Below are 16970 nucleotides of genomic sequence, written 5' to 3'. Positions count from 1 at the left end.
AACAAATTCTCTTCCACAGGATTACAATACATAGCACGTAATAAATCTAGGATTGTTTGGGTTTGATACCAACTAATGTAGGTGAAAGTTAAATACAATAATTAAACAAAGAACACAACATATTTTATTGGGCAAAATGAGCTTCGAATGTGAGCCTCAAATTCGTAAGTTTATTTTCTCTAAAATAATGATAATCAAATTTGTTTTCTTATGAGATTTACAAAGCCATAAATAGGCCAAAAAATCTACCTCAACTAGGAAACAAAAACAAATATTATAAATTACAAAGTAAAGAAACATAAAATCCGAAATAAGAAGGAAATCTAAAAATAAAAAGGAAAATCATATAAACTACCAAAACCAAGGGGTCTCAGTGAAATTTTTGATATCTAAAGATCTAATGGTATGTGTAGTGATGCAATAGCTACTATAGGGAAAATTGCTTTTAAAAACTCCTGTAAAAATATGAGCATGATCTAACAGTGAAATGAAAGGTTATGGTCCTTTTGAGTCGCTATTCTGGTTTGGTGCGACTAGACCTTTTCTTGGGATTTGATCTATCTCACTTATCCATAAATATATCTTCTAAGTCATCCACATAATCTATCTAGGGTAGATTCTTATCTGATTATGACAGACTCAGACTTGACTTGACTGTTCAGAACCATTTATTTTCGCAAGCTCAACTACATTAGTGTATCTATGAGAAATATCTTTTTCTGTTTTGATATTAAAGGCAGCTGTAAGATGGTAGCAGAGAGAATTTTTTGTCTATAAATATGGCCCATTAAGGACAACAGAACAAATTTCAACTAGTACTTTTTTATGATCATCAGTTTGTTAATATGATAGTTAACATCTCTCAGCTCCTTTCAGGACCACCATTTAAAATCAACAAATAGTTTCAATCTGTTATTGGTTTGAGGCATGACTGAAAGACATGAAAAATACAACTAGAAGTTAAATTCTGTGTTTGTATGAGATAGGCATATATATTTGCCTGCTTGTTCTGTTTCAAGAGTACATGTTGCATGAATTCTTGCCTGTGGACCATATACAAAATGCTTCCAGGGAGAATTTAACCATACAAATAGTATTTCTCACTCTCTTAACATGAGTTTTAGAGCTATTTATACTCCTCATTTTTATGAACTTGAAACATCCAACGCTAATTATTGTCATTCTTTTAATATCACTTCACATAAAAAGCTATTATAAGTCACTAGCAGGCTTCATTTCAGCTGGAACAAGATGAAGGTCATTATTGTTGCTGGGGCACGGGAATTTCTCTTAGAAATTGGCTTACAAGATCCTGTTCTTGATATCAAAAGAAGGATTCAACAACTCGTGGGTGTGCCTGTGGCTGCACAAATTCTTGCTGTATCAGGTTGGGAGTTGGTTGATGGACTAGACATGGAAGACTATCCCATTGTCATTGATGGCACAAGAATTGAACTCACCATCAAACCAATGATGCCAGCATTTAGCAGCTACTGTGGTATGATTCAAATCATAGTGAAATTTTCAGCAAGACAGATTAATATAGAGGTTGACAGAACAGATACGGTGCGTAGCCTGAAGGAAAAAATCCACATTTTTGATGGCACGCCAATCAAAAGGATGTCTCTTTTCTTTTCTGGGGTGGAGCTTGATGAAGATTTTCGCAACCTCAGCGAGTATGGAATACATGAATTCTCTGAGATCGTTGTGTTCCTCAAAACCATGACTCGAATAAGGGATGATCCTCCCTCAAGAAAGCTAAGTATAGTGGTGCAAACTTCATCTTGTTTGCTCAATGCAGCATGCATTCCTTTGGAAATGAAAGACTCAAGCACTGTCAATGATATGAGGCAACTTCTTTTGAGCAGAAAAATCCTCCCTCAAGACGATTATTTGTTTATACACAAGCAAAGGATCATGCGTGACAGTTGCAGCCTCAGGTGGCATGGTGTTGATAATGGTGATTCCCTTTATGTGTTCAAGGGAACAGTAAGTCGTAGTGGATACTGAGTTGCTTGAAGTTCTGCACTTATGGCTGCAAAACTAAGTCCAAGTAGAGATTTCCTAGCTTCTTTTTTCTAATAAGTTTATTACAACCTGAGGACTGTCCCTTGCAATTGTCCCTTTATTAACATAAATCCTGACCATTAATAAGCATGGTGTAAATGCGATGATTTATATTAAAATTAATGTCATGATTTGCTTGTGCTTTGATAACAATTGGATCATAGCCAATTAAGGAGATTTAATATCAGCCCTGAGTAAAATAACAGCAAATTTTATGATATTCACGGAATAATTACTTCCAATAGAGAGATAAATACCAAATTTGATTTTCTTTTTCATCATGTATCTATATATTTTTAAAATGATACTATTCATACTTTATTATAAAATTTTCCACAAAATAACACAAAGGGGAGGGCAGGTTGTTGATTCTCATCCCAAGAAACGTAGCGTGATGGTAAAAGTCTTGAGATCTGCACAACAGGTCTCAAGTTCGAATCAGGGCGTGCACTTCTTGTAAGAGCTTGGGACAGCCGGGGTTTTACTCGCTCACCTAAACCCACAAAGTATGTTTTTCGGGAAATGAAGTTTTCTCGAATAAAAAAAAAAGTTGATTCTCAAGAACGTATCAACAAATAAAATAAAAGTACTGTAAATTTGAGATTGCTATCGGAAATGAAACCCAAAGTGAAATTTTATTGCTTTATTGATAGAAATGGATAGCTATCATCTCTAATACAACATGTTTTGGAAAGGAAAAAAAAAGCTTATGATCCTATTAAGAACGTTTTGCTATCATTAGTTCATATAATAGTTTATCCTTCAAACTCTTATGCCATACTATTAAGTATTTTCTTCCATCTACTTGACCAAAAACATAAAGACTGTAAATTCCTTCTCCTTTTCGCACCGAATCAAAAACTATGCCCGTTCTAAGTAAGAATGAGGCTAGGAATGAGAAGAAGGTTCATCCGTATCCAGCGGATCAAAGAAGAGGTAGATATGAGATCCATCTCGAACCCCACAATCAACTAAAGATGCCCCGTCTCCTTCTTCATTTATCAAATGATTTTGTTTGTTATCGAGAAACAGGATCAAACGATCTTGAGGCAGCTTTTGCTGGGCTTCAATCTCTTTCTTAAGGTCAGCAACCGTGGCATCATCGCCCACTTGAATGTAGAAAAGGGTTCCTGTCAAAATCTCCACCGCCACCCTCATTTTAAAAGCCAAATCTTTTAGCTCATCTCTGACAACTACTTAATCTCATCCGAGAGGAGAGGATCGGGCAACCTTGTATGACATGAAAGGTGTTCACGTTTGCTGCATTGTGCAAGTTAGTTTGTACTTGTAGCATGCTTATGCTATGAGTTTGAATGAAATATCACATGCCTACAAGCATGGGATTCTGCATATTGAATTGGGCATGCTACAAAGTGCAAGTTCAGTAAGTTTTATCACAAGGAAAATCTCGTGAAATCTATAATGGGATTTCTTATTAACTATGTATAGAAAACTAGAAATGATAAAACTTACCATTGTAATCTATAAAAAGATGATATTCAAGATACGTCTAACTGGTCACGCTCTAAATTTATTTCATACAGGTTACTAGTTCGAATCTCACAAACTTCAGGACCATTAAAAACTTATATAGTCATTAACTTTAGGGCCCATAAAATTAGTCGAGATACGCATAAGTTAGCCCAGACATTCACATTAATTAAAAAAAAATGATAGTCTTTAGTTTAAATCTTATTTAATTACTGTTTTATCCAGCAATTTATAACTATGTTGTGATAGGTGAGAGGCATGATGGCAGGTCATGAAAGCTGAACAAGGAAATGTTACTACATTAATGCAGGTAAATAGGAGACATCGTATGATAATTAACAAAACCAAGCATTCAATGGCAGTTGGTACCCCATCCATGTCTAGCGGTCTCTTAAGAGCTCTCAGCTCTGAGCCCTCGAGCTTCTCCAACGTCAAGATCGATGATAAGGATAGTTGGATTTGTTCAAGGGAACAGTAAGTAACATTTGGAGACTGGGTTGCTGGAAGTTCTAGGTCATTTTGTATTAGCTCTTCGGGTTTTTATTTTGAACTTTTTATTTTTAAATTTAATTTTTTAATATGAGATTTTTTAGTACAGGCTTTATTATTGTAGGCCCAAGATTTATTTTTATTGGTACTTTAGGTTTTTTTATTTTATTTTTAATTTTATTTTTTAAATGTAATATATTTTTGAATTTTATCATTTAATATTGAATTTATATCAAATCAGTTTTGTATTTTTTTATTATATAATAAAATAAAAAAATTATTTAAATAATATGAGTTGCGGGTTGATGAGGGTAGACATAGCCTGTTTTTTTTTTGTTTCTTTATTATTATTTTTAAATCTATTTAATCGACAAGATCATATTAGAGTAATTTTTATGTAATTTAATTTAACACCCTAGCTAATCATAAAATTAAATCAGAAATTTTAATCCCAAAAAGTATTTGACGGTTTAAATATGGAGACCAATATTAACTTAAAAATCTTACTACTTCCTGAAGGTTAGGAGGACTATTAGCAGCTTATCGTTCAAGAAAGGCTTTCATTTTCAATCTTCAATAGGCACATTTGTACGTGGTGAACAAGTATGAATCAAGGGGGAAATTATTAAAGATCGAGCATATGTTTTCATTTATTTGATTTTCTTTCTATAAATATTCTTTCCTCTGTCATCATGAAATAATATTGTAAATGTCACGACTTATATTGTTAAATCATTAATAATAGTCAGGCATGAATATGATTAAAGACATTTAGAATATAGCTGAAGTTATTTGATTGTTAGGAATGGAATTACAAGAATAGACAAATGAAAGGGGGAAACAGAATGATCCTGGAGAGATTTGTGTTTGCAGTTATGAAAAAACAAGACAACATGAAGCATTGCACCGTCCACGTTTGATCATAGTATCGAACCAGATTTGAAGATGGACTTGAGAAATAACATGGGTCATTGACCATCACATTAGCTTTCAGGTCATCGGATCAATCTAAATCAATTATTTTTATTAGAACGGTATCGTTTTGTTATTTGTTTTTATTAGTGTTGATTTAACCAGATTTGGATAAAATTTGACATGGTTAATTTAGTTACTAAAACCCCGGTCAAATCAATTGGGTTTTACTAGATCAATATCTTGTATGGTTCAACTAGAAACTCGACTCGGGTCAGACTCCAGGTCTTAAGTTTCCAGGTTAACTCGCCGAGTCAAGCTAGGTTTAATTAACAAGTATACGTTCCATGTATAAAAAGAATATCAAATTTTAATTTATGTGAAATAATAATAAGAATAACAACAACAATAATAATTCATTTCTCTAATGATATATTAGTAATGTGTAGCTGCTCTTCATGTCTATTCTAAGTATTTTCTTTCGTCCACTTAACCTCAAACATACAACAGTATGGCAAAGTTTAAACCTCTTTTCAACGTGGAATTTCGAAAAGAATGCTATGACTACTTCAAGAAAGGATCATGCCAGGAGAACAAGTGATGAGGAGACTCATCGTGAAGTGGATCGAAGAAAAGGTAGATGTGAGATCCATCTTGAATCCCACAATCAACTAGAGACGTTCCATCTCCAATCCTGATAAATTATCAGATGGCTTTGATGGTTATCGAGAAACCTGATCAATCGATCTTGAGGCAGCTCTTGCTGTGCCTCAATCTCTCGCTTGAGATCAGCAACTGTGACATTTTATCCAGTTGAATGTAGAAGAGGATACCTGTCAAAATCTCCACCACCAATCTCATTGTATTAAGCATAAGGTTTTTGTTCATCCCTGATCAGTCCCATTCAAGAGAGAAAAAAGAAGAGAGAAAGACCTGGACAGCTATGTATTGCTTGAAATCTGTTCACCTAGACAGCCATGTTTCGATTTTGAACTTTGACTGTATATCACATGCCTGTATATATGTAAGCAAGCAAAAACAAAAACAAAAGAAATCAAATTTTAGGACATCGAAATCATATAGGAGATTCGGCATGTAGACAAGATATTAATTAGTCAAGCAAGTAAATTTTATGATAGGGGAAATCTAGTATAATCCAAAATGTAATTTAGTATTAATGATCATGAGTGGAACCAGTAATTTTCACCCATGTGGTGTTTCAACCGATGATACTCCATCGTAAAATACAAAAAGGGATGATATGAGTTTGAGTCTTACCTTGTTACATTAAGACCATAAGATCAGAAAACAAAAAAATAAAAATAAAACGCAGATTCATTATGCATTTTCTTAAGCAATTGATTTTAGACATATTACTTGTGTGGTAGCATGATATCCATTTACAAAATTTGAACATGGAAATATCACATCAATAATATAATAAAGAGAGAGCAGGTATGTATAGAGTTGTATATCTATTTGTATTTAAAAATGAATCTCTTGCATCTTTACACCAATCTTAAATTTCAGGGGATTGAATCAGCAAACTGCCAGCTAACTAGCCTCTTAACATATGTTATAAGGACACGAGTTAGCCAAACCCTTAATTTTAATAGAAAATCAAATTCTGTAACTGGTCCACCAGCTATGTTCCTCACTCCATATTGTTTGTTATCCAATACTGAAATTTTTTAGCTACTAGCACTCCAATCCATTTTTGTATCACTCAAACCTATTTGTCGCTAATATAAGCACAATATAAGCATCCAGATCCTTACGTTTTTGAGGCTCATAAATCATCAGAACGAATATCTTGATGCCGACTCAACTTTAGATTCAATCAAAAGACATCATCTTGAAACAGGTGCTGATAAACCCTGAATTTTCATCATGCAAGAATACTTTGTTGGTACAATAATGCCAGTCTTCGTGCATAGATCCACCACTGCTGGTGCATGTCCGTAAAAATCTCGCCCTTCATTCACAAGAACAGGAGGATCTTGAGGCCGCCGCCGCCGCCACACAATCTTTGGAGGCACTAAATCATCAACTTCTGCCTTCTTCCAGAAGTGCTTCCCATGCCAGCTCTCAAACTTAAATACCCCACAAAGCCGAGCCTTGTGTCCAGATGGCCCAACATGAACTTCAGAACAATGCTTGCAAACTTTGGATGGATAAACCAACAACAACCTTTGCACACCTGATCTAAGCTTCTCCCATGCATCGAGAATTTCTTTGGCTATATACATCAAATGGCTAGGTGAGAAAGGCTCACCTCCATCAATATGACCAATCCCCCCGTCCAAATCCAACATGCCAGGGTGGAGATTCTCATCATCTATATTGGCACCTGCCTGCCTGCATAACTCCACAACTGCAGGAACACGATCAAAATCAAACCTTTGGTCATGTTCGATAACATCTTGGAACATGTTATCTAAGCGAAATGTCTCTACTGGCACCAGTATATCATTTAAACCCCCAGGGATCCATTCATGAACCCGCTTCCTACCACAACGCTTGTAACCATAACAAGTCTGAATCAAATGACCCTTCTCACCAATATATACTTCAGGACAGAACCTACAAAACACAATTTTTTTCAATCATAATAGCAAACCAATCAAACAAGAACATTTGGTGATTGAAAAAGACAACACTATCATTCTTTTTACCTTAAACACACTAAAACCCAAAATGTGCATCAAATCTTGGCAACTTACTTGCAAGCGAGGACCGGAAAAACTTCCATAAGAGTGGAAACACCTTGAATAAGAAGCTTTCTTTTTTCAAGAACCTCTCGGGCAACCGGGACCATTCCTTTTACCGGATAATCCTTGGCACGATTTTGAATCCTCTTTAATATCATAGGCCTTAGCTTCTTAAAGTCGACTCTTGAACTATAAAATCTCGAATGCATAAAATAGGTTTTACTGAATTCTTCTACAAGATTCTCCCATAGTTTCTTTCTCAAAGCCATTTCTAACCTGCTTCAGGAAAGGAAAAAATGGAAAAAAAACATTTCATCAAACATTTGGTGAGCATAAACTAGAACCCAAATAATCATACAGACATAACGGAAACACTCCAGATCACAAATCAATCCAAATAACCCAACAGATAAAAAAAACCCGAAAAATCACTGAAAAAGGAGAGAACTTTGATAGATAAATAAATAAATAGCAAAACCCAGATGGACTTTTTGAATCGAATTTAGCCTTTTGTAATTGAAATTGTAAGAGAATTTAACAAGACATATTGAAAGATGGGTTTGTGGGAACGCACTCTGAAGCAACAAAGGCAATGCTATGGTGATTACACCATGTGTCCTGCTAGTTCAAAAATCTGAAACGGCGTGTCATGCATTCTTAGCCCAGTTGTTTGAGGCCTATAGCCATTGAGGCTATAGCTTCTTGTTTTTCGTTTTGTTGGGGGTGTGCTAAAGCCCCTAAAGGATTTCTCAAAAAAGTAACATTTTCTCATTTAAAAGAAAAAACACAAAAAAAGGAATATTAAGTATGGGAAAATTATGTTTTTATAAATAATAAAAAAAGAGTGAAAGACTGAAAGATATGTTATATTTTGAAATTTTATAATTATTTAATCAATAGAATGCCAATAGAGACTTTTCTATTTGGAATCATTATCATAAAAATGTGATTTCTAAATCATTACCATAATAAGCAAAAATCATTTTAGTTGAACTACCTGGTTAAAAATTTATTAATTTTTTTTAAAAATTAAAATAATATTATTTTAATTTTTTAAAAAATAAAAAATTAGGTTAACTAGCGCAATCTCTAATAGGGTTTAATAACAATTCTTTCTACTACTTACACTAGTTAAGAAATAGTATATGTATGCTTGTCTTTTAAACCTTGATGTGATATATACAAGTATATATTATAATTCTCAGGGCAAGCTCTCTTTTCTTGATTTTTTTTCTTTTGGCAGCATATGAATCTTTGTGTTCCATTTTTTATTGAGAATTGTGGTGGTGGTGATTAATAGCATGATTTTTTAGTAAATTTATGTGAAAACTCAACTATTTAAATGGTTTCTGTTAGAATTAAGATTGGATTTATGTCAAAATAGAATTTCTTTATATGTTTTTGCAAGGAAGAATTAACTGATCATGTATATATGAGTATCTTAATATAAAATGTATTTTTAGAAATATTAATATAATCATGTGCGTTGCATTTTCATAAGCTTGATGATAATGGCTTAATTATGGCTCCGGCTCCGGCTCCACAATCTGAACCGTAGAAAAAACCGACAACGACTAAAAGATAAAACGACAACAAACGCGAGGTTAAAGTCTTTAAAATGAAGACGTACGTACGGTATCAAGACAAGAAAGCCCCCCTGTAGTGTTTCCTTTTATATGGATACCGACCAAACTAAGTTTGTGTGGTCAACAAGTCTTGTCTCTCTCCTTTATATAATCACCAAACAAAGAAGAAGCTCAATGTTTGTTTCTCCTGATGGGGTCTTGTTTTTGTTGTTGTTAGGGGTAGATTTTGGTCGGTTTTTGAAGAGAAATGTATGGTTTTTATTGTCTTTGGTAGATTTTTGTGCATGGTGTTGATTTATGATTTTCTTTCTTTCTTTCTTTCCTTTTACGGATGATGAATATGATTTTTTGTTTGATAAGGGTTTGAGGGAAAGGAAAGAGAGAGAAAACTAAGGTTTGAGCTGATGAATATGTGTGTTTTAAGAGGCTGAGTGAGTTATTACATGCGATCCGTTTTGCTGTTGAATCTACATTTTGGTTTTAAGAGTCTGGGTTTTGGTTTTTTTTTCTGATTATGTTGTGTGTTTAATGGGATTTCATCCTTATATATAGAAATGATGAGTTGACAAGTTTGAAGTTTTTAGGTGATAGTTGGGTGAGGGAACGAGGGATGTTTAAATTACCAGTTCATGCTAACAGCGCTTCTTCATTGGATGACATAGATCCCTTCGCTGTGGCAAATGCTGATGACTCTGATGCTGGGGCAAAGGAGTCTGTTCATGTGCGTGTACAGCAGCGAAATGGAAGGAAAAGCCTGACTACTGTTCAAGGGTTGAAGAAGGAATATAGCTACAGCAAGATACTAAAGGACCTCAAGAAAGAGTTCTGCTGCAATGGAACTGTTGTCCAGGACCCTGAGCTGGGCCAGGTTTGTGTTTATCCGTGTGGTGTCAAGAATTTCCTTGAGAGGTATTATCATAAATTTGTGCATTGTCTGCTGTTACAAACAAGAGTAGTTGGTTAGGTGCAGTCTTGAGCTGTTCTTTCGGTTCTTAAAATGTTTGAAAAATGACTTGAAAAATTCAATCTTTGAATATCTTCTTTGAAAACGAAGCTCTTGTAAAGCTAGCTCGCTAGATATTGTGGATGAGTATTAGACTCTCCTCTACTCCTTTCTTGCTTATAACTTCCATTCTTTTCCAAATCTTTCACTATTCCCCATATTAATCTATCTACTAGAGCATTCAGTGAGTATCTATGCAAGGATGTATGCTACTGTTAGTGGGTTCCTCTTGTGCTTGCTCAATAGCATTGCATAATCCTGGTTTTGATATTGATAAATGTCTTCTGGCAGAAATAATACAGCCTGAACACTGCTTTTGTGCATGGCTGCAGGTCATTGAACTTCAGGGTAATCAAAGGAAGAACGTTTCCACCTTCCTCATTCAGGTAATAAACACACCCTGACCTTGTCTTTTACAAAGTACTTGGTATATTTGGGAGCCATGAATGAAACATTTTCTTTCGCTCTCTGCGAACAGTCTGGCATTGCGAAGAAGGAAAACATCAAGATTCATGGTTTCTAAGTAGCAGCAAGCTAATTGCTATACCTAGTCTACACGTCTCGCACAGTTGCAAGTTCATTATCATATAGAACTTGGCCCTTTTATCCTGTGTTCTTTCCAACTTTTTTTCAGCATGTTCTGTACCCTGCATTTTAAAAAATGGTGGATTCACTGCTTGGTGTGTGGTGTGGATGCGACATGTTTGAAAAGGTTGCTCGCAGCGTGGCTTTTACATGTATGGCCACTGGATCCCTTATCAGAAAAATAGCCTGCTTGCCTTCATCAGATGTTGGTGCTACTAGCAATAAACCATGATCTATCTGGGATAATATGCAAATCAGTCCTTCTAAAACATCCCATATCAAAAAAACTTAAAAATTATATGAACCCTTCTTCCATATCTATAAATCCATGCTTCCATAGCCAAGAAGCAGCAACCTTTTATTTTCTTCTCAGATTTCACCTTGGCATCTCTAATATTTCTTCAACCGCAACTTCTTCATGGTGAGCAGGGCACGACTGTATCTGGACTGGCTCGAGTTGAACTAGGGATGTGAAAGGGGTTTGCTGAGGATTAAAAAAGGTGGACTGGCTTGAATGGAGTGTGTTAGGTATTATTGTATTATGATAATTTTTGTAGTTGTGGTTTAAAAAAATTGTTTTATAAAAATATTTTTGATCAAAGTTGGTTTGGTATTTATATATATTTGGTTAAAATTGTGGTTGAAATTGAAATTGAATAAAAAGTAATTTAATATGTTTGGTTAAGAGTGTATTTTAAAGTTTTTAATTTAAGTATTGTAGATTACAATCAAATTCTGCAAATGCTACGTAATTATGCAATCTTTTTTTAATTTATGTATTGTTATTGAATAATATTAAACACTAATTTTTCAAATAAAACATAATTAAAACTAAAAAATTTGATTTTTTTTACTACAGAATTGCAGTGTTCATTTTTATATGTAGAATGAATTAATTCACTCTGTATTATAGACAGCATATAAGAAGAGAAGGAGCTTGGAACCGCTTTCAATTAACCTGGATTTTAAACACAAAATATGGCATTTTGCTAGGTCACACAAACAATAAACTATATTTTATATTTTTATCAAATAATTTTTTTCTCTAATTTACTTTAAAAATAGAAATAATCACGCAAACAAACACCCTGTTCGAATTAATGCTTTTCTTTCTGTCAAGGTGCTGTGAAAGTTACATCAAGAGAACTGGTTTGGGCACAACAAGCTTTATTGGTTCATATGGGAGCATGAATAAAAATGTTCCACCCTATACAAAGGCGAGGGTGGAGTCAACTCGGTGATTTGTTCATCAAAACCTAATTTACGTTGATTTATATTTTAAAATGATATTATTTTTATTTTTTAAATTATAACTTGTGAGTTAACCCGTTCCGTTTGATTCCAGAACCATGAACCCTCGAGTTAAGTCCTGTAACTACAAAGTTATAGGTATATAAAGATCTTAAAACCTATTGTATACTGGCTTGTCTTCTTCCTGAACTTGTCGTTGTTGGGATCACTGCTGTGACATAACTTGTCTTTGGGGCTTCATTAAATTTTCTACCAAACATTTTCCAATCATTCAATTGCTTGTCTACACTCGAGTCATGACCTAGTCCCACCTGGTCTGCTCCTGCTCTCAAACAAAGATATTAACACAAGTGAGCAGTAGCAAGCTTATCCAGTTATACCTAACAATCCAACAAGCCCACCAAACAGAGGATGTATATGCTTAATTGAAAAATGTTCGTGTTGAAAATTTTAATACTTCGATGCTGTACTTTCAACTGCAATTTCAAACGCATTTATACGTAGGTTTTCTCTGGAGCAAATCTTCTTAGATGGTTGGTGTTGAGTAATAAACACTCAAGTCATTGTCCCTAGTATTTGTATTAGCCTAAAAACGTACGAACACCTTTTAGACTTTTGTCCAAAGCTCAAGTAGCTTATAAATTAAAAGATTCTGCTGCTAATCTTTGACATTTCTCACTGTGTTCTTTAAGTTAGTTCCCGTCCATGCCAACGATTTTCCACTTCAATTTCGGATCCCCATTTCTCCGCTGCCATGTTTTTCTCTTGCATAAACAATGCTTGTTTAGTAATGCGCAACATAATATTATTATTATTATTATTTCGAGGAAAAAATAATTTGAAAAACTGGGTTGAACCACAGTTCAAAACACATCCTAGATCTTTACGCTTGTTTCAAACCAAATTCTGTTTAAGTAGAATACCCTATTTAATTTGAATGATTGCTGGAAAAAAAACCGTGAATCTTAGTTTTAGGCATGCTTTTGTAAGTGAAAATGACAACCTCAGATGGTCAAAAAAAACATGCAGAGTGACACCTAGTGGAAATATCTGATTACGTTTTTGATGAAAACCCAGTAGACTCCAAGAAGTTCAAGATACGCAACACTGATTTAGAAAACCCAGGCTTGACCAATGATTTCGAAGCCATGGGTTTAAGTTAATGGCTGGTCTGTTTATCGTGGAATTTAAGAAAAAACCAAGGCAAGGGCACCATAAGAAAATATTTTCAAACTATTTGTTATTTGAAAATCATTTAAGTTATTTATTTATGAAAATAATTTAATATATTTCTTCAGGTACCAACCGCCGGTTAAATGTTCAACTACCTATCAAAGTTGGACTAGGAACACATACTTCCCTTCAACTACCATTCTCCCACACCACCGCCCATTCTTCTCCATCAATTGATGACCACCTTTTGAGGTGAGGAATCTTTATGGCCTCCCTCTATTAATACTCCACTTATCAAATCCCTTAAATTTCACACTCAGTCAGCTTCCATAGACTCAAGATTAGAAATTTCTGTTCATCATAAGTTTCTTTCAACTTAATTATGGCTGACTTGGATCACTCCTCTAGCGATGACAACTCTGTTGATTCTAGAGGTATTTAGTTTTAAAAAATCTTGCCTTGTTGACTGTTGGTTTTACCTTTTTTTTTTTTCCTCAACTTGCTTGGATCATCTTTCTTCTGTTTTCTATGTTGATTTTAGAGGTACTCTTTTGAAAGTAATGGTTTTTTTTATATATAATCATGGGCCTATTAGTATTTGAGAATCGGGCTCTTTTATGCTGCATTAATCTCTTCTTTGATGGCTAAGTTCTGCTTAAATTGTGTTTTGCTTTCTGGGTTTTTTTGGTTGTCACTACAAGATTGAAAATTTCCAGTCCTTCTGCTTTATCCGGCATTTTTTATTTGAAGCCACCAATTGAAAACAAAAGATTGATTTTTCTTGTGTGTTGCAGAGGAAACCAGCCAAGATTCTAAGCTTGAATTCTCAGAAGATGAGGAAACTCTTATCACCAGGATGTACAATCTGGTTGGTGAGAGGTAGGCTTAAACTCTACTCCCCCTTGTCCTCTATTTACTACTGTTTTAGCTTTGATTGAGAAAGCCCTGATCTTTTTAGGTGGCCCTTAATTGCTGGGAGGATTCCAGGAAGAACAGCAGAAGAAATTGAGAAGTACTGGACTTCAAGATACTCTACAAGTCAGTAAATCAGGGTTGTCCAAGATGATTGCCCTATCTGATGTACTAGAGTAGCAAAATTTTGGGTGGTTTTGTAGCGTTCTTCTAAGAGCCTGCAATATGGGTGGGTTTAGGTTGTGATCAAGATATTTGTACAATGGTTTCTTCTTCATTGTGGTAATGGTGAGTTAATTAATGCTTAAATTATATAATGAAGTCTGCTTATGGTAAAAATGGTGGGAAATTCTTACATCTATTAGATCAGACACGACACTGTACATAATTTCTGTGGTGGTGAAACGGAACATTCAATCTATGAGCTTGAGATTGTCTGCAGAACGATATTGCATCGAGAATTTCCAACCTCTCATATGTTATCTATGCCAGGATCCATGAGATGGGATTGGCCATAAAGGTGTATTATGAGATCTTAAACTCTTAAATTTAGCCAACATTTTTGTCTTGGAACATCAATTTTGGTGCCACTTTAAACTCAGGGGATCTACTGCAACACAAAATATGAAAATGGAACGTGTTCTTGGTTAGAATGATATTAAAAACATTAGAATGATATTAAAAACAAAAAAAGCAGGCTCTGGCTCTGGCACAGGCACAGGGCAGAGCTGTAAGCCATTGATCCAAGAAGCAGATTTTATTATTCAATAAATGGTGTACTTGCTTTCATAGTTATTAGACTCCGCCCGGGGTTGACCTGGCCAAGGGGTCGGGTTCCGGGTTTCAGGGGTCAACCCGGATTAACCTGGAAAAATTAAAAAAAATAAAGTTTTAATATTTCATATGAAAAAATTCATGTAAATATAGATTATACATATTATAAAGTTTAAAAAAAGATTTTAAAAAGTTTTTTATCTCGCATTAAAAAGATATTAAAGTATTTAAACTAAAAAAGTTTTTTATCCCACACTGAAAAAACATAACTTTTTCCTTGGAAACATAGAGTATATATACTAATAGGTTTCAAATCCCACATTGAAAAAACATAACTTTTTTCATGGGAACATGGAGTATATATATGAAAGGGCTTCAAACCCCACATTGAAAAGATATTATGTTATCCTTTTAAGTTGAAGTATTTAAACCAAAAGGTTTTTTATCTCACGTTGAAAAGACATGGTTTTTTTCATGGGAACATAGTGTATATATATGAAAGGGCTTCAAACCCCACATTAAAAAGATACTATGTTATCATTTTAAGTTGAAGTATTTAAACCAAAAAGTTTTTTATCCCACATTGAAAAAACATGGTTTTTTTCATGAGAACATAGTGTATATATATGAAAGGGGTTCAAATCCCACATTGAAAAAATACTATATTATCCTTTTAAGTTGAAGTATTTAAACCAAAAGGTTTTTTATCCCACATTGAAAAAACATGACTTTTTTTTTGGAAACATAGAGTATATATATTAATGTGTTTTAAATCCTACATTTGAAAAAAAAAATCCGGGTCTCGTCCGGGTTCGCCAGGGTTTGGCCGGGCTGTTGCCACAGCCAGTCTTTTGTTAAACCCGGACCGGTCCAGCCACCAGGTTGACCGGGTTCCAGGTCAACCCGCCGGGCCGGACCGAGTTTAATATCTGTGCTTGCTTTTGTGGAATTTTGGAGCTCAATGTTTCCTGTCGATTGTCATATTCATTATTAAAATTTGGCTTTATTATGCCTTGCAAAGAAATGTAGATCAATAATAGCCTGAGAAATTACTTTATATTATATTAAGCTAGTGGCTACTCTATAGTCGATTCTTGCTCATGCCTATAATAGAGGGGATTCAAAAAAAAAGTTGAAAACTGGTTTTCATCGTAATATTCTATAGTTTAAGATCCAATTAAGGCTCCAATAATTTAAAATAATGAAATATTGATTAGTTTGTGATTTGTATTGTGATGTGCAGTTTTTTCCACTTCAAATATATAAAAATATTAAAAAAAAAACTAATTTATTTATTTTTAACAGTAACACATCTAAATTATTAAAAAACATCAATTTAATATTTTTTTTAAACCAAACATATTTTTAAAATATATTTAAATGCAATTACAATCACATATTAGATAATTAAGAATCCATGTATATGAAAAGCTGATTATTGGACCAAGGAAAGCCCAATATATATCAAGTTGAAAATTATGTTCCAAGGAAAACATTTCTACAGTAAAATTTAACTTTAACATTTTAAAAGAGATGAAAAAAATAGTACAATAAAAAAAAATCCAATCCAGTGGTTTCAGCTACGATCAAACATTTGTTCAATGGCTTCTCCAATTCAGTAATATTAAATTTTTTTATTTATATCTTGAGTTAAAATCTTATATTTCCAAGCTGAATCAATATTAAATTAAATTTAGTTTTGAGTTGATTCTAACTGTGCTCTCTCTTCTTTATGAACTAATTTGTGCTCCTAGTAAAATTCTATGATCTCAATAAAACCTTACAAACCCTCTTCAAGTGAGTGATTAAGGGTGGAAAGATGGAGGGTGGTGTTTGTATCACAGAAGCAAAATTTGAAGGTCTAAGTTGTTGCCATGTCTGGCCTGCGAATGCAGCCCTAAAAGCCCAGCAATGTAGGAAGGGAGTTTGGGCTATAATATTGGACTCTAGATCGAGGCATGAATTGGGCTCGAATCAAGAGGCCCAAGAAGAATACTTCTTAATTTCTAAGTATGG

The 16970-nt window shown here is 34.2% G+C and overlaps 4 protein-coding genes across 7 annotated transcripts; 3 read left to right on the top strand and 1 right to left on the bottom strand.

Moving 5' to 3' along the window:
• Positions 1-1251: 1251 nt before the first annotated feature.
• On the top strand, positions 1252-2010 carry LOC133671276 (uncharacterized). Its single transcript, XM_062091997.1, has one exon. The coding sequence runs from the start codon at positions 1252-1254 to the stop codon at positions 2008-2010; it is 759 nt and encodes a 252-aa protein (XP_061947981.1).
• A 3358-nt stretch (positions 2011-5368) lies between these two features.
• Positions 5369-8435, bottom strand: LOC133671274 (APO protein 4, mitochondrial). 4 transcript variants are annotated; one of them, XR_009834242.1, is made up of 5 exons: positions 8245-8435; positions 7683-7946; positions 6738-7542; positions 5893-5973; positions 5369-5792 (listed from the first exon to the last, which is right to left on the bottom strand). XR_009834242.1 is itself a non-coding variant. In XM_062091996.1 (3 exons), the coding sequence occupies exons 2-3, from the start codon at positions 7937-7939 to the stop codon at positions 6810-6812; spliced, it is 990 nt and encodes a 329-aa protein (XP_061947980.1). In that variant the 5' UTR covers positions 7940-7946; positions 8245-8435; the 3' UTR covers positions 6418-6809. The 4 variants fall into 4 exon arrangements, 1 of the variants encoding a protein (XP_061947980.1); XR_009834241.1 differs by having other exon boundaries at positions 5369-5973; positions 7683-7949; XR_009834240.1 differs by having other exon boundaries at positions 5369-5973.
• A 957-nt stretch (positions 8436-9392) lies between these two features.
• On the top strand, positions 9393-11338 carry LOC133671277 (protein translation factor SUI1 homolog 2-like). Its single transcript, XM_062091998.1, has 2 exons — positions 9393-10124; positions 10592-11338. The coding sequence occupies exons 1-2, from the start codon at positions 9867-9869 to the stop codon at positions 10661-10663; spliced, it is 330 nt and encodes a 109-aa protein (XP_061947982.1). The 5' UTR covers positions 9393-9866; the 3' UTR covers positions 10664-11338.
• Positions 11339-13435: 2097 nt separating this feature from the next.
• On the top strand, positions 13436-14519 carry LOC133671278 (transcription factor CPC-like). Its single transcript, XM_062091999.1, has 3 exons — positions 13436-13702; positions 14063-14147; positions 14227-14519. The coding sequence occupies exons 1-3, from the start codon at positions 13651-13653 to the stop codon at positions 14312-14314; spliced, it is 225 nt and encodes a 74-aa protein (XP_061947983.1). The 5' UTR covers positions 13436-13650; the 3' UTR covers positions 14315-14519.
• Positions 14520-16970: the final 2451 nt, after the last annotated feature.

This window comes from Populus nigra, chromosome 13 (genome assembly GCF_951802175.1).
Source record: "Populus nigra chromosome 13, ddPopNigr1.1, whole genome shotgun sequence".
Classification (NCBI taxonomy): domain Eukaryota; kingdom Viridiplantae; phylum Streptophyta; class Magnoliopsida; order Malpighiales; family Salicaceae; genus Populus; species Populus nigra.
The sequence above is the reverse complement of the archived record's forward strand: the minus strand, read 5'-3'. Positions and strand labels throughout refer to the sequence as shown.